This window comes from Brassica napus, chromosome C5 (genome assembly GCF_020379485.1).
Source record: "Brassica napus cultivar Da-Ae chromosome C5, Da-Ae, whole genome shotgun sequence".
In the NCBI taxonomy this organism is placed as follows: Eukaryota; Viridiplantae; Streptophyta; class Magnoliopsida; order Brassicales; family Brassicaceae; genus Brassica; species Brassica napus.
This window is the reverse complement of record NC_063448.1, coordinates 36,384,003-36,410,453: the sequence shown is the minus strand read 5'-3', so window position 1 is coordinate 36,410,453 and position 26,451 is coordinate 36,384,003. Positions and strand designations below refer to the sequence as shown.

Genomic DNA, 26,451 nt, shown 5'->3' with positions numbered 1-26,451 from the left:
GAAATTTCCGACGGAATTCCAAGGAAATGAATTTCCTCAGAATATTCCGAGGACTTTTTTCGTCGGAAATTCCTCGGAATATTCCGAGGAATATGTCGTCGGAATATTCCGAGGGATACACTTCCTCGGAATATTTCCAAAAAAAAAAAAATTATAAATTTTTTTTTAAATTGAAATTCAAAAATATAAAATTAAAATTGAAATAGAAAACATATTTAAAATACAAAAAATAATAAAATAGTTTTTATAAATAAAAAAAATGTTCTATAAATACAAAATTAGTTTTAATAAATATAAATATTTTTATAAATATGAAATCATCTTTTTATAAATACAAAATAGTTTTTATAAATACAAAAAATAATAAAATAGTGTTTATAAATAAAAAAATGTTTTATAAATACAAAATTAGTTTTAATAAATATAAATATTTTTATAGATATGAAATCATCTTTTTATAAATACAAAATAGTATTTATAAATACAAAAAATAATAAAATCGTGTTTATAAATCAAAAAATGTTTTATAAATACAAAATTAATTTTAAAATATGAAATCATCTTTTATAAATCCAAAAATCGAATTTATATACAAAGAACGTTTTGTATATTTAAAAATAGTTTTTATAAATACAAAAATAAAAAAATAGTGTTTATAAATCAAAAAAATGTTTTATAAATACAAAATTAGTTTTAATAAATATAAATATTTTTATAAATATGAAATCATCTTTTATAAATCCAAAAATCGAATTTATATACAAAAACGTTTTGTAAAATCGAATTTATATAAACGTTTTGTAAATACAAAAATAATAAACAATTTATAAAAAAAAGTTCTAAATCAATTCAACACAACCAAATCACAATTCTAAACCTATTACAAAATAAATCACAATCCTACCCAATCACCCTAACAAAAATCTATCAAAAAACTTCTAAAATCATCAAATCTACTTAAAAACCTAACAAATAGGACCTAAGAGAGTGGGATAAAGTACTTACATGATTTGTAAAGGAATGGAAAGGATTCGCCGGAGAGATCGTCGCGAGAGAAGGTGGAGAACGCCGGAAGGAGAGAGAGATCGCCGGAGAGGAAGAAGAGAGAAATGGGGAAGAAGAGAGAAATGGGGAAGAAGATGCGGTTCGAGTTTATAAAACCTTGGGTCTGACGGATATTTTCCGTCGGAATTCCCTCAGTATTTTCAATTTCAATTTTCGCGAAATATTTGGCGGCTTGTTTGCCCGGTTAAATGAAAATATTCCGAGGAAATTCCGACGGCCACTTAAATATCCGTCGGAATTTCCTCGGAATATTTTCATTAATTCGAGGAAAAAGAATATCCTGTGCATGTATTTCTATTAATTTATATTGTTCCTCGGAATTTCCTCGGAATATTCAGAGGAAATACCGAGGAACTAGTGTTTGGGGTTTCAAAACATCAATTTTTTTTGCCGTATTTCATTTCTTATACAATTGTAATGCATACCATTGAAGATTCTTTGTATAGATGAGCATAAACCATGAAATAACAAATTTCAAAACGAATTGTAAGTATTCCCTTTACCGTTCATTAAAGTGTATAAGTGTTTCTCTTATGTTGTGGGGATTTCGTTCATACAATCGGAAAAGTGTTTATTATAGGGTAATGAACAAATTTTTGACTTCATAATGAACGTAAGACACTTAATAAGGGTTATATAGGTGTTATTCAAACCGCAAAACGTTGTTTTCGGTTTAAAAACCCTATTTCCTCGTAATTTTCTCGGAATATTCCGAGGGAATTCCGAGGAAACCCTTTTCTTCCTCAGAATTCCGTCGAAATATTCCGAGGAAATTCCGAGGAACTAGTGTTTGGGGTTTCAAAACGTCAATTTTTTTTAAACGGATCGATCGATGGATATATGTCCAAAAACGCATCGATCGATCACTAAGATGGACCAAAGCGTAACAATGTGATCGATCGATGAGATTATCCCATCGATCGATCGAGGATATCAAGTGTTCCTCGGAATTTCCTCGGAATATTCCGAGGAAATTCTGAGGAACTAGTGTTTGGGGTTTCAAAATCTCGAATGTTTTTTTATAAACGGATCGATCGATGTATTTATGTCCAAAAACGCATCGATCGATCACTAAGATGGACCAAAGCGTAACAATGTGATCGATCGATGAGATTATCCCATCGATCGATCAAGGATATCAAGTGTTCCTCGGAATTTCCTCGGAATATTCCGAGGAAATTCTGAGGAACTAGTGTTTGGGGTTTCAAAATCTCGAATGTTTTTTTATAAACGGATCGATCGATGTATTTATGTCCAAAAACGCATCGATCGATCACTAAGATGGACCAAAGCGTAACAATGTGATCGATCGATGGGTATATGTCCAAAAACGCATCGATCGATCACTAGTTCGTCGGAATTTCCTCGGAATATTCTGACGGATTGATGTTTCCTCGGAATTCCGTCGGTATATTCCGAGGAAATTCCGAGGATTTCATTTTCCGTCGGAATGTCCGTCATAATACCGATGTTTTCTTGTAGTGATGCCACATCCGAACTGGAAAAAGACGCTGATCTACGTCAGAAAGACGTGGTTCAAAATTTACGCTGTAAGTTAATATTCAATAATTATATATACTTTAATTTTTTCATGATTTATATATATATTTTTAAAAACTAATTATTAATTTATTTATTTTTTTACAGCAAAATATCATTGGTCCATGGGGGTCAATGAGAGGGTGAGGAAAGCGTTTTACGCGAAGGCGAAAGTTCGCTTGTTGGACACGATCTCCAACTTGAAGGGTGACTGGATCGTGAAGGGGTATGAGCGTGGCAAACCCGCTGAGCTCACCACGGATGTGTGGGATGGCCTCATCCGTTATTGGCGGGATCATGAGTCCATTAGAATCGCCCAGTCTTGCTCTGCCTCCCGTAACACGGTAGATGAGCACGGCCACAGGCCGATGCTTCACTCTACGGGCCAAAAACCCCATGCCGGTGTCCGTTTGGAAATGGTAATTAAATATTTTATTTAGTTAATTTTTTAATATATATATATATATATATATATATATGTATATTCTAATTTTCTTAAATGTTTTTAGGCCTACTCCCGTCTCTTATGCAACTTTACGAGAGGACCCACAAGAATAAGGCGGGACAATTTCTAGATGGCAAGTCCGAGCAAATCTTCAACGACTTGGTTGCTCAGGTTGACGACCGCCAGACCCAGCTGACCCAGCAGTCCACCGACAGATTACCCGTCACCTTATCCACACTTGAAGTGGATAAGATTTACGAGGAGGTAAATTTTTTAAAATTTTAATTTTTTTTACTATTCATTTAATTTATCTTTAAATTTTTACTAACAATATTTATTTTTTGTTTTTAAGGTTGTCCCTAAGAAAAAGGGACGTACGTTGGGGATTGGTTCCGTCAACGATGTTCCGAGAGCGACATCGTCTTATGGTCAGACACAGGAAGATGAAGTCACTCAGCTGCGTAGAGAGTCCGCTCAGCTGCGTAACGAGTTGGACTCAACGCGATCTGCGTTCACATCTCGTGTGGGTGGAGTCGAGGGCTTCTTGGACGTTATAGCGTCCACAAATCCGGAATGAGAGTCCTTGTTGAGGAACATGCGACGACCAAATCCCATTCCAGGCGAGTCATCATCCGACACATATGCCGAGACGGATGTAGAGAGGAGGAGTGATGAATTCTACCGGGTGATGAACGACTCTTAGTTCTTTTTTTTTTCGGTTGTTGTATTTATAAATTCAAAACTTATTTATATATACAATATTTTCGTATTGATTTTGTTTTTGAATTTTAATTTTATTAATAAATTAAATAATTTTAATTATTTTTTTATTATATTTTTAAATTTTGTAAAATAATAAAACGAAGTGAATTCGTTGCTAATTTACGCCTTATTTGCGTGGAAAGTTTAAGGGAAAATGACGAGGAAGGCTAAATGAGTACTTTACGAGGTATTATTTTCGAGGTATTTACGTATACTTTACGAGGAAATACTTTCGAGATAAATACGTGTAGTGTACGAGGAACTGTTTTCGAGGTATTTACGAGGAAATATAGCGACATTCTTACGTGGGATATTTATGTGGTCTTTACGACAAAATATGGTACTTCGTCTTTACGACGAAACGTTTTCCTCGCTAAGTTACGAAGAATTGGCGAGGAAATATGCGTTACGACGAACGAGTAACGACGAAACGTGTTTCCTCGCTAATTCATCGTAAAGCCTCTTTTACGACGAACTAACGAGGAATACCGCCGTCGTTAAACTTATGTTTTCTTGTAGTGCTTCTTGATCTTGTGGTATGAGATAACTCGTTCTCCGATGGGTTCCTCTCCGGCGACGAACATACGCGGTGGTAAATTTGGAGCCTCCATGGATTGCATTTCCTCGATAGTAAGACCAAGGGAAATGGAAAGAGTTAAAACACAAATATAACTGGTTTGGTAACCAATTAGTCTCTTTAAAATGTAGTTGTGTTCAAATAAATGTGGAACATTAAAGCTAAGATAGTAGAAGACGCATGTTTTAGGGAACATAAGCTAAAAAGGATAAAGAAAGAAGCATAATGTCCCGTCGAACGGACACAACCAATGAAGCAATACGCATTCATTCGGGTTGTTAACATCAACACGTCCACGAGCCTGCATGCGGTTTTAGGTTTGCAGAATAGATTATAGGGGTATAATGGTCTCCGAAAAGAAACTCAAAGGGCGTGTGTATTTTGCCAATTAATGTATACGATAGGGCTATGCCCGCCAATTATCTCATATTAAGAACCAAAATTAATTAATATATTATATAATTTCATATTTATTATAAATACAAATAATATAATTGTGTAGATTTCAAATACACTAAAATAAAATGTTAAAACATATTGATTTTGTAAATTAGATTTTGTTGAGAAAATTATTAATCTAGTTTTTTTTTGAAACATTATTAATCTAGTTTATATATTAAAAATAGAGAAAAAGACAAAAATAGCACTAAATCAAGTTTTTGTTCCCAAACTAGCATTCAAGGTCAAAAGTCACAAAAATAGCACTTAATGTTTTATCAAAAGTCACAAACTTAGGGTTTAGAGTTAAAAGGTGGGGTTTAGGATTTAGGGTTTAGGGTTTAGGGTTTAGAGTTTAGGGTTTAGGGTTTAGAGTTTAGGGTTTAGGGTTTAGAGTTGAGAAATGAGGTTTTGTGGATAAGATTTTAAATTTTGAAAAATAAAAAAATTAAAATTTTCAAAGGATAAACTTAGAAATGTGCTATTTTGGTCATTTTAGTTTTTGAGTGCTATTTTTGTGATATAAACTTAAAAAGATGCTATTTTGGAGATTTGCCCTTAAAAATATATCAAATAATATTGGTGGGGGAGGGGGGTTGTACAATTTTAGAATAAATACGAGGTTCATTTAGCAATATTATTTTCCTTTTCTTTAAGAGTCTTAAACCCCAATACACACGGACACAGACCGCCTTTTCTTTCAACTCGAACAAAAGAAAAGCTTCAAGGGAGGGCTCTCTTAAACCCCAAAACAATTTTGCTCTCGCTTCACATAAACCCTAATCTTGCGCCTCTTCTTCAACAGGTTTCGATGGCTATTGACGGGAGTTTCAATCTTAAACTGGCGCTGGAAAGGTTTTCTGAACGTTGCCCCAAAGTCGCAGCTTTTCCATTATTCAAATCGATTCTCAGCAACGTACGTTCTTGTAATTGATTACCCAGAAACACAGATTCGAATTTGGTTGAAATGTTTCGTTTTGTTTTTGTTTAGGGAGAAGAAGTGGAGGAGGTGATTAATGCTTTATCTGACGTGTTTCTTCACCCGGAGCTTACTATTCCATTGGTTCATTACTTCCTTCCCATTATCAAAAGAGTTGTAGATAGAGTGGTGGGTCTTCTTCATCTAGTGGGTGATCTCAGCTCAAGTAGTGATTACTCAGACGATGTATCAGTCTTGGAAAATGCGTTGAACGAAGGTGTTAGTTTCATTGATTTTTATGTTCGGCGTGGACAAAGGCTGGAGCTTCATGAGTCTGCTTGCTTAGCCTTCAGCCGTGCTCTTCATCTAAACACCTCCTTGCCAGGGTAAGGGGTTCGCCTACACATAGATTTGAAACATTAACGAGCAGTAAAGCTAAGATATCGGTTACAAGTTTACTTTGGTTTCCTTGACTAGTTTTACTAAGACTAAGTGACGCTTTTGCTAATTGTGTTAGGTCTATTCTAAGTTATTTTAAGAAAGCTCCACCACCATACGAGCGGATTCTTGTGAAATAAATCATTTCTGAGTCGCAGATGGAGGTAAATTCTTGTTATCTTTGACATTTGTACATGTTGTGCGTTGTATGACATCGTTCTTATTCTTTTCTATTTTCTAGTCTTTGGTCGGTGTTTTGTTGAATTTTGCTTGTTTCTCCCCTGAATCAGGCTACTACAGCTGCATACTTGCTGTGTCTTCAAGTATTATATCGTTTTCTGGTTATTAGACCTGAGGTTTTCTCTAAGTTGTGGGACTGACTGGTCCTGTTACTTGGACTCCATGAAAAGTCTCTCAGACTGCCCTAGCCGGAAAAGGCATCTTGTGGAAAAGCATCGAGAGGCTGTGTGGTGTGGGATACAAATTCTGTCTGTTGTTTTAAGATGCACTGACAGAATGGCAGGATGTTTCGGTTTTGGAGGAGAGGAAGCATTCTCATGCTTGCTACGGTAACTCTACTTAAGACTTCTTAATTCAGTTTTCGTCTTAAGTTTTGTTTCTCAAGGTTTATATATTTTCTTTGATGCTTTCAGCTGGGAAGAATTTTTTCAGGATATAGAAATAGAAAAGGCTGGATCGGACGTTCAATTGCCCAACATACGAGGGGTTGCGGTCTTTACAAGATTTTAGTGCCCTTGCACCTGGTATTCACAAGAAACAATCAGCAGGGATGGAAGAAAAGGAGCCGCTGATGAAGATCCGAAGGGTGGACACCTGGTAGGTTTACTCTGTGTTTCTTTTCAATAAATTGCTACGTGTGTACTCGATGTTAATTTTCTCATTTCGGCTTGATTCCTCCTTCCTCTTCGATTCAGGGATGTCAAATCTTTCGCTGAACCATTTGAAATTCACTCTAGGGTGAAAAAATCTTTTTAAATGGTCTCATTGGCTGTTAGTCAAAAACGACCTGTTCTTCTGTATGGTCCCTCGGGATCTGGATAGCCTGCCCTCATTAAAAAGTTGGCTGATGAGAGTGGTAACCATGGTATGATATGTTTTTAGTATCTACGTATCTTTATCTCAATTATTTGTACTTAACTAAATTCAAGGAACTTTCTACTATGCTGGAAGAGGAAAATCAACTAGCTTGAGAAATTGCTGTTCACACTAATACATTGAGTGTTTCCACATTAAAATGAAGCCCTAAACTGAATTATTTCTCACTATACTTTGTTTTTTTTTGGTAGTTGTATTTATCCACATGGATGATCAACTTGACGAGAAAACGCTGGTTGGCACTTATGTGTGTACTGATCAACCTGGAGAATTTAAATGGCTGCCTTGTTCACTTACCCAGGTTTGTTGCATGGAATTCAGATGGCACCCTCGCGGTATGTATCCTCCTACCTTTACGTTAATATTTTTTTTGCTTTTCATCTTGGTAGGCTATTATGAATGGTTTCTGGGTGGTTCTTGAGGACATAGACAAAGCTCCATCAGATGTCCCCCTTGTCTTGTCACCTTTGCTGGGAGGCTCATGCTCATTCGTGACCAGCCATGGAGAGGTAAATACACTCTCTTTTCTGCGCTCTAAATTTTTAAGTGGAACATTATTTGTAAGGCATATACTTTTTTATATTACTCTGTTTTAGGTATTTGTGTGTTTTCCTCAAAAATGTTTTCAAGTTTCAGTGCTTCTTAACTTTTCGCAGGTGATAAAGATAGCAGAGAGTTTCCAACTGTTTTCAACCATATCCACACCCGAATGCAGTGTATCACACATCGGGGAAGGTATACATTAATAATTAATTAGTTTGGCAGCTAGCTTTGCATTCGTTGGCCTGATCTGTGCTAGATCTACCATTGATACCTGCGATCTTGCTAAAGTAATGTGATATAGAGGTGAATTGCGTATTGGTTAAAGGGTATTTTAGTTGGATAATCTTGACGCCTGCAACTTTACATTGAAGTTTATTTCTTGAAGCATAAAGTCAAACACCAAGGGAGATTAAGAGGCTCAACCAACGGCTGTTATAATGAATTGTCATGTTGGCTATTGTTCCCAGTTAAAAGGCTAATCTGTTGATTAATATGGCCTTTCGCAAATAACCAAACGATCTCGAATTGCTAATTTTTCTCTCTTTTAATGTTCTCAACAGCAAAGCTTTTATGAGGTCCTGTAGTATTTATGTTATCTCTTGGCTATAGAGCTTATGGAATCCCTTTCCTTGCTGCAATTAAGATTCGTTACAGGAACCGTATCAATTTTTTGTCTGTTTTTTTAAATGTAGCTGGAAATTCTCTAAGTCCTCTTTGGAGGAGAATTGTTGTTTATCCACCAGATCGTGAAAGCTTGCAAAATATTGTGGGTGCTCGGTATCAGAACCTGATACTTATTGGTAGGTTCCTTCTGCGCATACTCCCCTTGATATGGTTTCTGTACTCGCAGTGAAACTTTACTTTTCCATCTTTGCAGAAACTTATGAAAAAGTCAACTCTGCTCTTCGTCCCCAGTTTTCTGGTTCGGCAACTGAAAACTCAGCTACATTCAGTTCCCCGAGTAGTTTTTCACTGAGGTAAGCTAAGCATATATCCAAGAGTTTTATTGTTCATAATAGATTGGTCAACTATTGTTTCTGAATGGTCATCTTTTCCAGAGATTTGCTCAAGTTGTGTGAACGAGTTCAGGGTCTGCCCTCGTATGATGGTCATGCAATTTCTCTGGAGGTCAGATTCTATGAAGTTTACTTATGCTAGTCTCTTATTCTAGATTTCATTTATTTAAGTAGGCGTTTATGTGCTTTTTCCTCAGGCAGCAGATATATTCTCTGCTTCTTATATGTCAACTCAAAATCGAGCGACTGTAAGTGAAATCGTGGCTAGCGTTTGGAATGTTCTTGTTCCAGAATCTCAGCATAAGCCCCCAATTCAGGTATCTTAGTGTTCCTTGACAGTGTGTTGCCTTGCTGTGTTGAGATTGTTTTATTAATTTTCCAGTGAACTGCAGGAACTTTCTAAAACGCTTAAAATTGGCAGAGTGTCTCTACCACTTGGCGAAACTGCGGTTAGTTTTTAAGCATCTCCGTCCTATTGATACAAATAATAAAATGTCAAAGACTTATTGATCTGTTTTTTTTTTCCCAGTCACATGACCGGTCGAGGTTTGTTGAAACACGCACATCCACACGGTTACTTGAGAAAATAGCCCGCTCTGTTGAGTACAACGAGCCAGTTCTCTTAGTAGGAGAAACAGGGACAGGGAAAACTACTCTAGTTCAAAATCTTGCACAGTGGATCGGACAGAAACTCACAGTTTTGGTGTGTTTTTAGCGTACATTCTTCTCTATAGTAATTGTTTCATATAATTAAGGGGAAAAAGTTAATGTAGACCTAATTTATCCGTTTATTACTAGATTAGAGCATCATTATTGGGGTATCTTACCAAGAGTATTTAGTTTAATTAGGAATTAAAGAAAATGAAAAAAGGCAAATACCATAAGCTACGTATCTTAGAGCATTATTATCCCACATACACAATTAGGGTCTCTTATTTATTTTTGAGAAAATTACTCAGATTAACTCTAATCTTTTAGTTAATTACTAGTTTATCTCTATGTAATCAACAAATCTGAATATAGGTATATAAAGACCAAATAACCCCAATAATTCTTCTTTACTACAATATTGCCATTATCAATTTAATTCATTAACAAATTTAAAAACTAAAGAAAAAAAAAGGTTTTCCTTTCGTCGTCGTACGTCGACAGAAGCAAAAATAAACATTCACAATAACAAAACCTAGGGTTCGCCTAAGGAGATGTCGCTAGCGGTTTGATTTTCTTCCTCTGATAGTAGCATCGACATTGTGAGGGCTTTGATTTCTCTGGCGAGTGTTTGCAACCCTTCCTCCGACAAAGCTCGATTTGGCGTCTTGTTATCTCCGCTCTTGAACTCTCCGGTGAGAATCACCATTGTTTCACCTGTCATCCTTTTCGTCTCCTCTACTGAAAATCCAAACTGATTTATGGTTCCAAATAACTTTAGCAAGAAGACTTGAAATCAGATTAGGGATAGTTATCCCTTCGTTAAGGTAAACACACGCTTTTGTTCACCAATCGGTAGTACTTTTAAATTATGCTATGAGTTTTAGAGAGTGGTTAGTTTTAGTGTTGATCTTACATGTTTTCTATGACCCCAAACAAGATAAAGAATCTTAGATGTCTTCACTGGTTTGACAGATAATCTATTGTAGTACTGGGTATAGAGCCTTGGCCAAGAGGTTGATTGAGTGAAAATCCTCATTCTCTTGATTACAACAAATACTCGCTTTTGTACTAGCATTCATGGTAACAATTTTTTTTGTTTTCATTGTTAGATATGGCTTCTTCTAGCACTAAGAGAAACTATCCGCGTCTACTCTACAGTAAAGGAAAAGCTCCTAGTCAGCAAAGGAGTATGAGCTATTATAGCTATTTGTCCAATTTTCAAATGGTAAGAGAGGGTGTGGGATTTGATGCATGGGAGGCTGTAAAGAAGTCTGCAGTTGGCGTTTTTCCTATGTTTTATGAGCTCAAATTCACATGGTGTGCGAAGCTTGTCCATTACCTTTTAACGAATCAGCTTCAAGTGAAGAAGAATTATGAGATATGGTCGTTGATTGATTGGCAGCCCATTCGTCTCTCTTTGGTTGAATTTGGTGAGATAACGGGAATGAATTGTGAACCGTTCCAAAAAGGGGAAATTTGTGATGTTGATCATACAGACTTCTGGAAAGAAATGGGGGTTTCTACAGTTGTTGGTCCTAACTTGGTTCAGCTTCAGTCGGTATTGGAAAGATGCAAGTATTGGAGTCTCGAGAAGAGGACAATGGTTGGATTGTTATGTGTTCTTCATCTTGGTGTCTATGGAATTGCTCCCTCACGTCATATTCCGTTGGAGTGTGCGAAGAGAGTCCTTGATTATGAAGCTTTCCAAAGATACCCGTGGGGTCGCGTAGCGTGTCAGAGTTTGATATACTCTGTTAAGTGTGCTGATTACAGCACAAAGGAATCATATACAATGGCAGGGTTTATTTTCATCTTACAAATATGGGCATATGAGTCAGTTATGGGCTTAGGAGAGCTTTACGGAAACAGAATTGGTGGTGCAGAAGTGCCTCTTCTTTCATGGAGTGGATCCCGCAAGAGATTCAAGTTCGAGGAGTTTGTTAGACAGGAGAAAGAGCACCATGAAGATAAGGTTTAATTTCTTAACAATTTTGTTGTCTGTTCATCGTTTTCATTATTTCATAGAATAATGAATAACAATTATCTTATAGGTGCGTGTGAGACATTTTACCACAGAACCAAATGGACAGTATACGCCTAAGTGGGATGATGAAGTTGATGATGGTGATGTGATAAACTTGGTTCTGGATATACGTAATGATTGTATAAATAGAGGATTTTGGGATGTCACAGAAGAATCTCCAGCTACTACAAGGCTGAAGCGTCCTAAATCTGTTCCCGAGACTGATGGTCAGAGTTCTAAAAAGAAAAAAGGTGATGATACAAAAACTATTGGGATTGAAGAAAACACTAATAGTCCAAGTGTGAGTTATATTTATACTTTTTTAAGTAAGTCTGCAATATGCTTTTATTATAATAATTTATTTTGGTTAATTGTAGAAAGAAGAAATTCCAGTGAGCCAGCTTTACACTTTGATGAAGACATTGACAGGAAAACTGGATAACATAGATACATCGATTGAAGCAAAGGTTGGTTCCCTTCTCGCTCCTATAACTGAGAAGCTAGCAACAATGGAGAAGGAACTTCAAAAAATGAAACAAAAAGAGGCAGCTGATGAGAGGAAAGAAGATGCAAATTCCAACGCTAACAATAATGAAAATGCTGAAGTAAATAGCAAAGAAATGGTATGATTATTATCTTATTCATATATTTGTTTCCTGTTAGGATTATTAATATATTTTTTTCTTTTGAAGTCTTGGATGGTGGAGATGAATTCCACATCGCAGGATGGTTTACCTTCTCAACGTGTTGTCAAAAAAGCAAAGAAGGCAAGCAAAAAATGTGAAGATATGGGACTTGACAAGAAAAAGGTTTTTGATAAGAAGGTTTTGAAAACCAAAATTCAAGTGCCACATTTACTTGATAACGCCTCAGGGGATGAAACATGGTCTGATCCAGTGCAGCGTGAAAAGGTTACAGATCTTGGTGATCATTTAGATGCCTTAGCAGCCATGGCTAAAAAGCTAAATAAGCCTACATCTCCCACACCTTCGTCACCTCCGCAGAAGCGCCAAACTAAGCTGGCATCATCTCAGCTTTTTCCTTTCGTAGGAAACTCTACCGTGAAGCGCATCATCACAGGTGTGACACCGTCCGTCTCAGCATATGATCCGTTTGCTGATGTTGACGCTGATAAAATGAGGAATTTACTGCACTTTTTACTGGATGATGAGTATGTATTCCTGTTATTTTCTTGAGTTTAATAATGTCATATTCCTATATTTGTTTTAATCTATATAGTGTTCTTATAGGAAGAACTCGGACAGGACATCTACCCATAGTACAGAGTTCTATAAGGTGATAATAACCCCAAGAAATAAGTGGCGTACATATAACTATGGCTGGTTGAATAACATGGTAATCCTTTTATTCTTCTTAAATGTTTTAGTCTTAAATTCTCTAAGTGTTATACATTTGTCCTAACAAGTTCTTTTTAATTTTTTTTTCAGCATATGTGGTCTGCGATGCATATGTTCTATAAGAGATCACTTTGTGATCCTTCACCATACCATTCTCAGCGCATTGCTTTTTTGGATCAGTGGGTTGTCACCAAAATTGTCAGTGATTTTAAAGAGTTTAATCCGAAGACTTGGAAACCTACAGATACATATAAGTGTATCTTCAACGGCACGTATCCATCTGACCGAGTCACAAACAAGAAGTGGCTTCACGATATAGATCATCTATATGCATGTCATTTCGTAAATGGTAATCACTGGGTTGCATTGGACATCGACTTGGGGAAGGAGACCATTACCGTTTATGACAGCATTCTGACCTTAGTAGATGATAAAGAAATCCAGAACTTCTGCCGGCCGTTTGCAAAGATGATTCCCTCCATTCTGAGTACTATGGTCTCCGCCACTGTTCGGAAGAAAAGTGAAAAACAATTCACTGTACGAAGATTGAAAAAAGTTCCACAGAATGACCCCCCAGGAGACTGTGGTGTTTATACCATAAAATACATTGAATGTCTTGCGATTGGTTGCACATTTGAAGGGTTACGTGATGAAACCATTCAGGATCTTCAACGGAAGCTAGCTGCTGAGATTTACGACTCTGTTGGAGAACCTCAAATCACTCATTTATTTACTGATACTGCAAAGTAGTACGTTTAGTTTTAGATTCTCTTGGTGATTGTTTAGTCTTATTAGCGTAACATGAGTTTTATTAGTGAACGTGTGTCAGCTACAATTTGCAGTCCACATTTATCACAAGGCCGTTTGTTCTGTTTTTTTAAAAAAATCAGCTTTGGTTTATTGACTGAGTTAACTAATTATTGTTACATATAACAACAGTTTTAACTCGCAACGTATTTTAAAAAAAAAAGCATGTGCGAGAAGAAGAGCTAGAAGAGAAACAAAAGAACCAGAACCAAGCTAATTATTTTCTACTAAAAATTCTGAAAGTATAGAAAACGACTAAACATAAGCTAAACTTGAACCTTGCAGGTGTTACAGTTATGTCCAGATTGATGACACTTTGAACTTAGTATTTTAATTCCATGCACTTATTTTCTTAGTGAACTTGAAGTCTTATTGTGAAAAATGCCCACGTATTTTCTTAGTAGTTTAATTATCTGCACTTATTTCCTTAGTGAAGTTGTAGTCTACTGTGTAGCCACATCCATGTAACTAGACATAAAAAAAAAACAAGATTATTATTGTAAATAGCACGCATAACTAATACAAGTTGAGGAAAAATATTATATCTATCACGTGAATTCAATCCTTATTAAGAAAACATCTAAACTCAAACAGGCTGAAGCTTTGAACACTTCTTTGGATCAATCGTTGTTGTTCTCTTGTCTACTAAGGAAGAACGGTAAGAACAACACATCACCTGCAAATTTAAATAGAGACTTATTAATAACCATAAGAACATACACACATCATGCTCAACAAAAAAAAAATATACCTCACTTTAACTGAAGCAAACATAGAAAGCATAGGAAAGGACTAACCATAAGCTAAACTTGAATCTTGCAGGTCTTACAATTATGTCCAGATTGATGACAATTTGAACATAAATGTTGTTTTCTAGGTCGTTTTTTTTCAGTGGCTTTCTCCAACGCCGATTTCATCCTTGATTTTTTGGGTCTTCCAGGTTGTGTGTGTATAACCGGAGGCAAGCAAATCTTTATTGAGATATTTTCTGGAACTGGTGAAGCAACATCTCTTGGCATTATGGAAGTGGAATAAGCGTTCCACAAGTATGAGCTGTGATAATAGGGGTGACAAAGTGATATGCTGCTTTGCTTACGTGCTTCTGCCGCCGCGATTGCATGAACACATGGTAACTTCTCCTTATCAAACCGACGACAAGTACATTGTCTTCCTCCTAAATTAACGATATGAAGAGACGAACCAGTTGTAACTTGTGAATGATGCAAATCAATTGATTGAACTGTAAGCACCTTTGCATTTAATACACGTTTCTGAGAAAATAAAAAACAGTGTTACAAATGACTATAAAAACAAGTAACTAACTAAACAAGAAAAATATGCTATTTTTACCTCCAAAAGTATCTCCACTCCACGAGTCAAGGTTGTCTTCGTTGTTCCTGCAGCTATCCTCCTACTTGTAAACCATCTTGTCATCATTAACCGTAACGCATCCAAGAGTTTTACAATGGGCAGAGTTCTCGAGCTTGAGATGACTTTGTTGATGGACTCAGCAATGTTTGTCGTCATTAAGTTGTATCTATCCCCAGGGAAATGCACACGAGCCCACTTTTGTATATCAGCAGTTTCCAAATATTTATGTAATCCTGGATTCATCGCTTGGATCTCTTCAAATGTTGTATTAAAATCAGCCAATGTAAAAGCACTTGCAGCTTTTTTAACCAATCTAAATGCATCACCACCTCTGAACCGTAGCAATATATTTTTGTAAAGATGGTACGTGCAAATTCCACGACTAGACTTAGGATACACTTTTCCAATAGCATTACTTATAGCTTTATGCCTATCAGAAATAAGTGCAAGTTCTTCGTCATCGGGAATTACCTTGCTTAGTTGTTGAAAGAACCATTCCCAAGAATCATCATTTTCGGTATCAACAACTGCAAAAGCAATAGGAAATATCTGGAAATTCCCATCTTGAGCTGTTGCAGTTAGTAGTGTTCCTTTATATTTTCCCTGAAGGTATGTACCATCCACGACTATTACTTTTCTCATGTAGGGAAATCCAGTTATACTTGCACCAAATGCAAGAAACAAATACTTGAATCTGTTAACCTCATCAACTTCCAAATGTGCGAAAGTTCCAGGATTTGCTTTTCTTATATGATATAGATACACAGGAAACTCTGAGTAGCCACTCTCCGCAGAACCTCTAACAATATTTCTTGCGCGTAACAGTGTCCGATGAGACTTCCAATAATCCATCTAGTTACAAAATATTTTACAATAACATATTAGACCTATTATTTTGTACTAAATGAAATATAAAAATATAATAAACATGTCATATCAGATGACGCACCTTGACACCAAATCTCATGTTTAAGGCTTCTCCAACATGTTTCGGGAGAACTTTTGAATCAACACCTCCAACATAGTCCACATATAGTCTTGCAAGAATTTCTGGAGTCGCTTGTCGGGCACTGGCAGAACGTTCTGTAATGGAACATGAATGTTCTGAAACGTATGTACGAATGGTAAACTGAGTAGAATTACCAACTGGGGTAGCTCTTACTCTCCATGTACATCCTTCTATCCAGCACTTAATAGTTAATATATCTGTCGCTGATCTGTCTACTCTGAAATCAAATTGACGAAGGACTGACAAGATCTTCAGCCTAGTCTCCAATGCATCTTTCGTGTCATATCGTTGTCCAACAGCTATATTAAGTGCATCTAATTCTAGCTTAACATGAACATTACCCTGTTTTACCGGAACACTCGCAGACGTGGAACCACTTTTCATACTAGTTGAAATTTTATTTTTCTTTTCCTCTTCTTCTTCTTCTTCTTCGTCTTCTTCTTCTTCTTTTTCTTCTTCTTCAGCATGAATCCCATTCAATGCAAAGTCTTCGTCACCTGAAGATGCGCCATCTAAATCATCACAATAATCAAATATGGAGCCTTCATCTTCATCATCACTTTTGTCCTCGTCTTTTTCCAAAACTCGTTCCTTAAGTTCGAGACATACTTGCATTGCCTCCATTTTCAGCTGTTCCAAAAATCCAGTGAATTGCCTCTGATTTTTAATATCTATAGGTGGTGTGTTTTGGGGTAACGTCAACAAAACCTTCTTCGGAAACATGTAGCTCAACTCCACCTCGTAAATCTGCTCATTAACCTTATACTCTTTGATCACCATATGAACAAAATCATCATAACTTGTTTTGTCTTCTATGGCTATAGCTTTACTCCTCATTCCTTTGTCAACACCAAATAACCATTTGTTTTTACCAAATATCCAATGACCACAAACAATTTTTATTTGTGCCATGAGAGAAGAAGGAAGAAAAGAAACGTCAATCTGAAAACGCCATTAACGTTGACCAAGGTAATCACGTGTAAAAGAGTGATTCTTAAATTAGGGCTTTTCTCTTTGTTTGGTTTAAATTAAGTTGGATTTGGTTTAATTAAATAAAATTTGGTTTACATGCTTTTGATTCAAATTATGGTTAGGTTTAAAACGTTTTGGTTTAAATCAAGTGAAATTACTGGTATATGAAATAATTTCAGAATTAAATGGTTTAATCTGGTTTGCAATAACTTGGTTAAGGGGAATTAAAAAAAATATGTGGCCAAGTCATAAATATATCTGTGGCTTAAGTTTAAACAAATCTGTCAAACTGTAACAAATCTGTGGTCAAATAATAAATAAATCTATCAAATTCTAACTAAATATGTCAAATTCTAATAAATCTGTGGTCAAAGTATAAATAAATCTATTAAATCTTAACTAAGTCTGTAAAAATTAAGTAAATCTGTGGCTTAAGAATAATAAATCAATCAAATCGAAATTAAATCTGTCAAAAACACGTAAATCTGTGGCTATAGAAAAAATAAATCTATCAAATCTTACGTAAATCTGTTCAAATTAAGTAAATTTGTGGCCAAATAAAGTAAATTTGTCAATATTTAATAAATTTGTGACCAAACATGTCAGATTTGTAATAACAAGTCTGTAGAAATATTATTAAGTCTATATATTTTTAAATAAATCTGTGGCTGAAATAAAAAAATATTTAAGTCTGTGGCTACATAAAACGTAGACAAAATAAGTCTGTGGATGGCAAAATCGCAAATATTTCAAAAATTCAGTAATGGCATTTTCGTAATTACTTTTTTTGTTAACAAAGGAAATAGGGGTAAATTAGGTATGAAAAACAAATTAGTAATTAAAATAAAATTAGAGTTAAACTAGTCATTAGTTGATAAATAAGGGTTAAACTAGTTTTTTTCCCTTTATTTTTTAATATTTTTAAGTAATAAATATGTGTTAAGAGACTCCGTTAAGAGACCCGGTCATTTATGTCCTCCATTGCAAATTTCTTATTTAAGAGTTCTTAAAAAAAATTATTAAATAATTTTTATTAAAATTAAAAATTTATTTTGAAATAAAAAAAGGAAATGCAAAATCAACATGTAAAAGAAATGCAAAATCAACATGTAAAAAGAATTCAATCTACCTCACAATAAAAAAAGGGGTTAAAAAGAATTTACAGAGGCTACAAACAGAGTGGATGTTGATTTATCAAACACCACAAAAGCGAAATCGCCACTTAGGTGTGACACAACGTGGTTAGCCGGGTAAGGAGCTCTGTCACGGAGAGTCTTGTAAGCCTCGATGACCAAGAGAACCTCGTTTGCATTCTTGGCAAGCCCATATTGCTGCTTCAAGCTTCCTAGGTTGTCAAGTGAGCATTGAAACAAGCAGGATATCTCATCCTTGGCCCCAAATGACCTGCATAAATTCGAGAAAACCCATCTTTAAGACAAGCATAAGCCTATCTATATATTATATCCACAGAGTTCATATTAACTCAATTTGAGATCTCTAGAGGAGCAAAACAAATGTTAAGACTTTTAAACCCATTTGATCAAAAGTACTAAGAATGTGAGGCATAATAATAATTCATAAATCAACCTACACTCTGTTTGTAGCCTCTGTAAGCTCATATTGGCTTCAAGCTTCCTAGGTTGTCAAGCCCATATTAAAATTACAAATTTATGTTAAACAATACTTCTATTCAGCTTTGTATTCGCAAACGAAATGCAAAATCAACATGTAAAAGAATAAATATTGCTTCACCTGGGTGGTCGAGCTTCTTGTTGAGCCTCAATAGGATCATCCTCTGCAGGCATCGACATGTTGGCAACCCACTTCTCAGCCTGGAAAACGAGCAAACACAGAGCCATGAGATATCAATGCAAAGTAAAAAGAAGCTAATCCAAACAGGGTTTTCGAGAAAGATTAAAACTTTAGCTTCTTCAATCCCAAAATTTGGTTGCTTCAAGGAGGAGAATCTTACAAGTTTTAGTGCCGTATCTGTCTTGAGAATCTGTGGTGTTTTCTTCTTTGTCATTGCAACTAGAGTATCACCACCACCACCAAACTTCCTGCTTACATTAGTAAGGAAAAAAAAATCATAAGTAAGCTCTTGTTTGTTTTTTGAACATACGTAAGCTCTTGTCAAATCTTAGAAACACTTGCGTTTCACTAGTTGTATGCAACAAGTTCTACTTTCTTCACAAAGTTCTTCCCCTTTCACTAAACCCTTCTTACTCCCTCAACCTATCCCTCACAGGGTAAGATTTTTCTAAGCTAAATCCACTATAAATCTCTGTGACAAAACTTTAATCAACATATACTCCCACAGCCAAATCGTCGAACAGCTTACGTGCATACACTAAATAACTCAACTTGGGCTAGAGAATTGCTCGTAAACCAACAAAAGAGCAAAGAACAAAGAATCGTCGCGCAGATCATACATACCCGATTAAAAAGGAAGAAACTAGAGCCACCGTCAAAGGAACTTTCTCTATCCCACTGATACCGTTGATGGCTCTGGTGATGGAACTTTCTCTATTCCACTGCCACCGTCAAAGGAACAAATCACGTTCTATAGTTTAAGCACAAACCCCGTCAAAGCCCTCCGGTAAGGATCAGAAGGGAGGATAGGGTTCTTGTCAGACCAGACCTCGTCGATGTACTGAACCTGAACCTGGATGGCTGATTCGCAAACCGGTTTACCGTTGTTTATAAAGACCAAAGATAGACAGAGAGAAAGAGAGGAAGGCCAAGAGAGGAAGGCGAAGAGAGGAAGAGAAGAGACGTCTCTTCCATTGTTTAATTAAGAGACGTCTTCTATAGTTATTACAATTTTTCTTTTTTTTAAATCCCAATTACACTAAGAAACCTGTCTAAGAGACAGGGATAATGATGCTCTTAATCAGACAAAACAAGATTCGTCTCTCGTGTGCCACGTGCAGCTGCGATAGTGTTTCTCTCTCTCTATCTCTCGACTTTTGCTTCTTCGATTGGAATCGGAGTACTGGATGTCGTCGTGTCGAACAGCCACCGTCACCCTTCAGCTCCCGCCTTCGATGTCGAACAGCCACCGTCATCATCGATCGAGATCGTCACCCAGATGCCTCACCTGGCACACCCATCCGTCCTCACCTCCATGACCAACGCCATCTCCGACATGACCAACACCAACGCCGTCCTCGCGATCTTTGTCTCCCCTCTTCACCATCGCTTCATCACGCCTCGATTCCGTCGGAAACGTCGCGATTCGAGCTCAACAGCGGCGGATGCGTCGGCTGGGGAGAAGCTCCGATTCTTCTTTCGGTGACGGCGGAGGATCATATTACGGCCATGGTTAAAGCCCGGGAAGCCTTCGAGCTTCTCAGAGAGCTACCGGAGATGAAACTAGGTCACGTTCTTCAAGAGATTGGTGGGATTCTCCCTTGCCATCGATTTGCATCTGTAAAGTCTGAAACTTTTAGTTCCTTTTTTGCTTAAAAGCATATAACTTTCTTTGTATTTTTGTGAATGTATCTGATGAAGAGAATGTTGTTTAATGGATGTGAAGGTAAGAGCTGGGGTGGAGATGGCTATGATTGATGCTGCTGCTAAGAGCGTTGGAGTGCCATTGTGGAAACTCTTTGGTGAGGCTTCCAATACAATCACCACCAATATTACAATTCAGTTCTAACTTTTTAGCTCTTCATTGTGGTACAGTTCCTTTTCATTCTTGTCTGTGTGTTTGGTGATGGAACTTGAGATTCTTTGTAGAATGTAAAGAAGATTTGTGGTATAGTTTTTCATAGAGGTTGATTTGAATGAATCTGCTAAACTAACTCTTCTTGATCTTAAAGTTTAAGATTTTACAGTTTTCTTTAGCTTAAATTTAAGAAAGATGTTTGCTTTTTGATCTTTATGTACATATGTGTATTGCTTTGCTGGAATCATCATCAGCGATCATGTTTCTTGTAGTGGCGAGAGAGGGGTGGTTTCTAGAGAGGAAGCAGTGATGCGCGTAGAGAAGCGGTGTTTCTTGAGGAATCATTCAGTAGAGCAAGAGCTTTTACAGATGCTGGAGCACATGTACTGTCCATTGATTCTCTTGTATCTAGAGAAGAGATGAAATCATTCTGCAACGTCTATCCACTAGTTCCTAAACTGGTAACTTCACTTTGCGCCTTGGATTACTGTAATCTTGATATGAAGTTACATTTGTGTGCTCATCTTCTACATTCACAAAATAATGAGGAATCAAAAACAAGCTTGCTAAGTTTTTGATTTTGTTTTCTGCTTAATGAGGAATCAAAATCATGTTCTCATCTTCTACATTCACAAAATAATCAAAAACACTTTCTACATTTTTTTTCTAAGAACTCTTAATTAAGAGACTTGCATTGAAGCACATAAATGTTGAAATCTCTTAGCTAAGTCTCTTAACTCACATTTACTATTTAAAAAGTATTAAAAATAATTAAGAGACCCTAAAGAGGTCTTTGGGATAATGATGCTCTTAGAGCATGATTATTGGGGGTTCTTAAGGTGGGGTTCTTAGCAGAATATAAGAATCCGTCTCTTAACTTTTAACTAAAAAAGCTAAGAACTGGTTCTTAAATAAGAATTTTAAGAGACGGGTTCTTATATTCCGCTAAGAACTCCACTCTAAGAACCCCCAATAATCATGTTCTTAGTTCTAATATTGTTTTAATTACTAGTTTAGTTTTGATACCTATAATGTCCTTGGATCCTTTGTTATGTAAAATGATAATTACCAAACTGCCACTAATATATTTTTTAATTTAAAAATAAATAAATTAATAATTACAGTTTTGCCATTTCATAGATTTATTTGATTCATGTTACAAGAAACCACAGACTTATTAACCATCGATTCATTTCCCTATTGCCACAAACTTATTAAAAATCAATAGACTTAATTTGATTTTCACAGATTTATTTGATAGATTTATTTTTCTTTCGCAACAGATTTATTTAATTTTGACAGTTTTATTAATATATATCAACAGATTTATTTCTTATAGATACAGACTTATTTAAAGTTAATAGGTTTATTTAAGGTTTGATAGATTTATTTGTTCTTTAGACACATATTTATTTATTTTTGACAAACTTATTTTTGTTTTCACAGATTTGTTTTCATTTGCCCACAAATTTATTTAGTTTTGATAGACTTCCAACCGATTTATTTCTTTTCAATAGATTTAGTTAACAAACTTCAACAGATCTATTTACTTTTGACCGCAGATTTTTTTTTTCTTTTTGAAGATAAGACATATAATTTTAGCCAATTAAGCAAAATCGAGACAAATAAACCGGATATAATTTAAACCAAACAATAATTTAAATGTGAAAACCAAACCATAACTTAATTTAAACCAAATCATAATTTAATTGTGTAAACCAATTAAATCATAACTTAATTTAGACCAGAAATAAAATTGAATCCAACCCTAATCTAAACAAAGTCTAATCACGTCTTTTACCTATTACGTCAAGCCATCTTCTTCTTCTTAGGTTGTTCACGTTTTCTTTCCATCAATTCTCCTTTCTTTTTTTTCACAGATGGGGCAACTTACTCTTACATGTGGTAAATGGATATATCAAGAAACTAGATGGCTATTTGGTGTTGACAAGAAAAAAGAGAGAAAAGTCATAGAAGTAAGCGATATGATTTGCTATGAAGTTTTTGTTCAGATGGTGATCAGAGAATACAAAGTTGATACACAAAATTCCAAGGTAGAATTGAGCTACATGTATCCAAAAAAGGTTTTGTTGACATTACCACATAACACACCGCCTATAGATATCGGAAATCAAAGACAATTTTCTGGAATTTTGGAGCAACTAAAGACCGAACCTATGAATATTTGTCTCGAACTTAAGGAAATAGATTTGGAGGAAGAAGATGATGATGTAGTAACTCATACAGACTAGGACCAACACATGTACACACATTCAGTTCTGCCCAAAATTCTTTATGGTCAACTTTGCAAAGGTCACCATCATCAAAAATAGCACAATTCAAACTAGTTATCTCACCAAACTCTAACAAAGAGAGACGAATGGGCTGCCAATCAATCAACGACCATATCTCATAATTCTTTCTAACTACCAGCTGATGCGTTAAGAGGTAACGAACAACCTTTGCAGACCATGTGAAATCAAGCTCGTAAAATCTAGGAAAAACTCCAACTGATGACTTCTTCAGTGCATCCCATGCATCGTTTCCTACTCATACTTCCACCATTTGAAAATTTGACAAATAACTATAGTAACTCATAGAGTTTGAATGGTAATCAAGGGAATGAAGAGGAACAATACATTCCTTAACGTTCCTCAAAAATGTTACCATTCATGAGGAATATTTTTTCCTCTTCGTTCCTTCTCATTCCCTTTTTTGTAGAAAATTACACTGCAAATTTATTCCTTGTTAATTTTGATAAGGAACTCTCATTCCTCATCATTCCCAAAATTTTATTCCTATTCATTCTTTTTCTATTCATTCCTAATGTTCCTCGATGGTTGTTGAGGCCATATCTAGCAATGGAAAGTTCAAAGTAACATTAGCATGAAATAACTACAGCGAAATAACAAATAAATATCTATATATATAAAGTAGACTTTGTTCTCTTCTTATGACATGTGAAATAGGGGTTTGTTGACATGTGTCCACGTGTTTTTCTTTTTGTATTTTAGATCTTTTTTCTTATAGATTATTACATTTGTCTCATCACTTTCTAATTGTGCACTATCTAATCATTCTCACATTAAGTATCATTATCGCTTGAGAATCTATTTTATTGGTCACTAAAATTCTAAAATAAGTAAAATAATATAAATATATTTTAAATGTTTAATTTATTCACAACTAAAAATAGCATCAACTTTCATCATTTTATTATTTTTATTATTTTCTATTATTTCTTTTACAAATTATATATTTAATTTACAATTAAAGTTATAAAATAACCAAACTAAAAATAAGAAACTAGAGCACAACACAAAATTTAAACCTAAAACCTCCATTATCACTGGGAAATCAAAATGCCATATTAACGCTAATTCAATAGAGGTCTATAGCTGAAAGGAGATCAAGAACGAAGACTAACTTACCTCATTGTACCATAAAGTGTCTTGGCCAGAACAAGTAAAAAAAAAGGAGATAGAAAGATAAAATCTGAAACAAAGCAATCCTCCGAACAAAAATAAGCGCGATATGCAAATAATTAGGAAAGCGGACAAGATGGAGAATAATAATCGGAAGGCCAAAGTCATCAAAAAGCAGGAAGATACATGCCTAAAGTACTGGAAGCACAACCACTAGCAAAAAGGTAAGAAACACCTCACAAACTAAACAAGAACAGACAAGGCGCTCATGCAAGTGAAGAAACACAAATCTCTGGATAGAAGGGACCAAAGCTCCAAGAGACTAACTCCGCACACCTATACCAAAAGAAACATGGGAAGAAGAGAAACAACATGAGGGAGGGATAATAGAAACCAACCACCGCGAAATCAGAGAATAAGCTTGAGACCAGAAATAACCTTCAAAGCCCACATACCATACACAAACGAAAACATTATCCAAACCTGGAGTGGTAAGCATGGTGAAAGGGAGAGCTACAAGAGATGCGAGCAGCGATGAAAGCTGCAACGAGATGAGAAAACAGAGAGGGAAAGTGAGACAAAACAAAATCATCAAACTATGGAGCTGTCCTCGAGTTATGAAAGAGAGCATAGAAGTCAGATCCCCAAAAACTAGATCTTGAAAACCAAGACGAGCAAGGACTATTGACGGCAAACCAACGACGAGGAAGACAACATCAAAGACGACTAAAATCTGACCCAGCCCAAGGAGATGCAGTTCTTAACATCAGCCGAAATCTAAGGAAGAAGAGGAGCAACCAATATTGACTGGAAAAGCCTACAACGTTGTGAGAAACAACCACACAACTGGGAACTCATAAAGTCAGTTTACAGCAAATTCTATAATCTCACTGACAAAGAAGGCGAGGAAGAACAAGAGCAGGAGGTGAATCTTTTTCCGGTGATGGTGACGATTCAAGGTCAAAATATGGAGAGAGGAAAAAAACATCTTAAAAGTTATAATGTTCAAAAATATGAACAAAATAAAATAAAATTTTGACGTTGAAAACATTAATCTTAAAATCGACAATGCGTAAAATACGCATCATATCAGTCTAAAATAAGCTACAATGTCAAGTTGAGAGGTAGGGATTTGACTGCTGGGAAACGGAGAATGATTTATACTACTGATTCTTGGACGCTAAATAAAATCTTGTTTCCTAAAGCCTTAATTGGGTCAACTCGTTCCGCAGATACAGCAAAAATTGACCATGATTTGACTTCAAAGAAGCTATTGTATGCTGCCAACTGGACAATGGAACAGGAAGAGGACATTCAACTCTATCTGGTGTGGATTAGTTGATTTGGTTCCAGGCTGCAACAATACTGTCCCTTTTTCCTGTGTTTTCTCAATATGTTGAAAGATGAGTTGCAGCATCCAATCTGGAGTCATATATCCAGCTGTCGAAAACACCTGAAATCCCTCTGCAAACTGGATCCAGATGCTTTTTCAATTCCGATGATGTCCTCCAAGTTGATTGATATAGCAGCATCGAATGAACAGTCAAAACCCCTTAGTAAAACCCTCTTTGAGTCTCTTAGCTCTGTTGGCGTTCTTCGGCTTACCTATCAGCAGTGGCTTGCAGAAAATAACTACAACCACACTGATGTATCCTCTTTTATTCGCTTTCTGGATTCCCTTCGCGCACTGGAGAAGAAAATTCTTAGCGAAATTGTTGGATCACCTTCTTTCACTGTGTTGATTCAGTTGTACATTGAAGTTATTGAAAAGCATTCATTTTTCTGGTCTGATTTGGTCTCGTCTTCAGACGAGTGTAAATTGTTTTTCTTTTGGTCACTAATAAAGGCTATCAAAAAGTTGGACAGTTCTTTTCCTGAAGAAGTTCATGTGGTTTTGGTAAGCCAGCCTTTAAGTTATCCATTAGCTTTTTTTGTCTTCAAATTATTATACTGGTTGCTCAATAATTTCGGCTGTCTTCAGCAGGAGGAAAGTAAAAATATTAACAATATAACTTTGCACGGTGAGCCAGAAAGTCTTTACTATGGGCATATGGGGGCCATCCTTCCTTGCCGGTTTCTGCAGATTTGTACTTTAGCCCAGCAGCACAATTTGGCCATTAAAATCAGAATCAGATGGACAAGGTTGGATATCAGAAATATTTGATACTACACTACACTTGTAATGACCCAAATTCTGGTACAAAGAATTCAGGTCGAGCCCAAAACTATTTCCCAGAAGCCCAAGGTATTTTGTTATAAAAACCCACCTCTATCCACTTTGGTTTCTCAGAAACTTAGTACAAAAAA

At 35.9% G+C, this 26,451-nt stretch overlaps 4 protein-coding genes across 8 annotated transcripts; 3 read left to right on the top strand and 1 right to left on the bottom strand.

Annotated features, from left to right (window-relative positions):
* Positions 1–5,495: 5,495 nt before the first annotated feature.
* Positions 5,496–9,679, top strand: LOC106380614 (midasin-like). Its single transcript, XM_013820415.3, has 15 exons — positions 5,496–5,742; positions 5,818–6,131; positions 6,263–6,347; positions 6,474–6,752; positions 6,837–7,020; positions 7,119–7,288; positions 7,491–7,600; positions 7,689–7,808; positions 7,956–8,034; positions 8,535–8,642; positions 8,720–8,819; positions 8,901–8,970; positions 9,056–9,175; positions 9,251–9,307; positions 9,388–9,679. The coding sequence occupies exons 7-15, from the start codon at positions 7,505–7,507 to the stop codon at positions 9,571–9,573; spliced, it is 936 nt and encodes a 311-aa protein (XP_013675869.2). The 5' UTR covers positions 5,496–5,742; positions 5,818–6,131; positions 6,263–6,347; positions 6,474–6,752; positions 6,837–7,020; positions 7,119–7,288; positions 7,491–7,504; the 3' UTR covers positions 9,574–9,679.
* Positions 9,680–9,895: 216 nt separating this feature from the next.
* Positions 9,896–16,079, top strand: LOC106358893. Of its 2 annotated transcripts, none has more exons than XM_048758523.1 (7): positions 9,896–10,201; positions 10,619–11,481; positions 11,561–11,833; positions 11,910–12,155; positions 12,225–12,703; positions 12,783–12,888; positions 12,981–16,079. In XM_048758523.1, the coding sequence occupies exons 2-7, from the start codon at positions 10,621–10,623 to the stop codon at positions 13,638–13,640; spliced, it is 2,625 nt and encodes an 874-aa protein (XP_048614480.1). In that variant the 5' UTR covers positions 9,896–10,201; positions 10,619–10,620; the 3' UTR covers positions 13,641–16,079. The 2 variants fall into 2 exon arrangements, with proteins under 2 accessions (XP_048614480.1, XP_022547672.2); XM_022691951.2 differs by having other exon boundaries at positions 9,896–10,333.
* A 1,973-nt stretch (positions 16,080–18,052) lies between these two features.
* LOC106380617 (stem-specific protein TSJT1-like) lies at positions 18,053–19,838 on the bottom strand. 2 transcript variants are annotated; one of them, XM_013820421.3, is made up of 5 exons: positions 19,486–19,838; positions 19,022–19,109; positions 18,802–18,881; positions 18,641–18,684; positions 18,053–18,453 (listed from the first exon to the last, which is right to left on the bottom strand). In XM_013820421.3, the coding sequence occupies exons 2-5, from the start codon at positions 19,073–19,075 to the stop codon at positions 18,395–18,397; spliced, it is 237 nt and encodes a 78-aa protein (XP_013675875.2). In that variant the 5' UTR covers positions 19,076–19,109; positions 19,486–19,838; the 3' UTR covers positions 18,053–18,394. The 2 variants fall into 2 exon arrangements, with proteins under 2 accessions (XP_013675875.2, XP_013675873.2); XM_013820419.3 differs by lacking the exon at positions 18,641–18,684 and having other exon boundaries at positions 19,486–19,725.
* A 91-nt stretch (positions 19,839–19,929) lies between these two features.
* Positions 19,930–26,013, top strand: BNAC05G28690D. 3 transcript variants are annotated; one of them, XR_007323928.1, is made up of 4 exons: positions 19,930–20,481; positions 20,588–20,663; positions 20,992–21,180; positions 22,600–26,013. XR_007323928.1 is itself a non-coding variant. In XM_013820416.3 (3 exons), exons 1-3 carry the CDS (start codon positions 19,930–19,932, stop codon positions 21,027–21,029), a joined length of 666 nt encoding a protein of 221 aa, XP_013675870.1. In that variant the 3' UTR covers positions 21,030–21,377. The 3 variants fall into 3 exon arrangements, 2 of the variants coding, with proteins under 2 accessions (XP_013675870.1, XP_022563021.1); XM_013820416.3 differs by lacking the exon at positions 22,600–26,013 and having other exon boundaries at positions 20,992–21,377; XM_022707300.2 differs by lacking the exon at positions 22,600–26,013 and having other exon boundaries at positions 20,588–20,730; positions 20,992–21,377.
* The last annotated feature ends 438 nt before the right edge of the window (positions 26,014–26,451 follow it).

Coding starts and splice junctions, on each gene's coding strand:
- LOC106380614 (XM_013820415.3), top strand. CDS start 7,505: ATGGATGATCAACTTGACGAGAAAACGCTGGTTGGCACTTATGTGTGT. Junction 8,820..8,900: donor CCGAGTAGTTTTTCACTGAG/GTAAGCTAAGCA, acceptor CATCTTTTCCAG/AGATTTGCTCAAGTTGTGTG. Junction 9,308..9,387: donor TACCACTTGGCGAAACTGCG/GTTAGTTTTTAA, acceptor TTTTTTTCCCAG/TCACATGACCGGTCGAGGTT.
- LOC106358893 (XM_048758523.1), top strand. CDS start 10,621: ATGGCTTCTTCTAGCACTAAGAGAAACTATCCGCGTCTACTCTACAGT. Junction 12,704..12,782: donor CACTTTTTACTGGATGATGA/GTATGTATTCCT, acceptor GTGTTCTTATAG/GAAGAACTCGGACAGGACAT. Junction 12,889..12,980: donor ATGGCTGGTTGAATAACATG/GTAATCCTTTTA, acceptor TTTTTTTTTCAG/CATATGTGGTCTGCGATGCA.
- LOC106380617 (XM_013820419.3), bottom strand. CDS start 19,075: ATGACAAAGAAGAAAACACCACAGATTCTCAAGACAGATACGGCACTA. Junction 18,882..19,021: donor CAGATACGGCACTAAAACTT/GTAAGATTCTCC, acceptor CTCGTTTTCCAG/GCTGAGAAGTGGGTTGCCAA. Junction 18,454..18,801: donor CAAGAAGCTCGACCACCCAG/GTGAAGCAATAT, acceptor GAATTTATGCAG/GTCATTTGGGGCCAAGGATG.
- BNAC05G28690D (XM_022707300.2), top strand. CDS start 19,930: ATGATGCTCTTAATCAGACAAAACAAGATTCGTCTCTCGTGTGCCACG. Junction 20,482..20,587: donor CTTGCCATCGATTTGCATCT/GTAAAGTCTGAA, acceptor ATGGATGTGAAG/GTAAGAGCTGGGGTGGAGAT.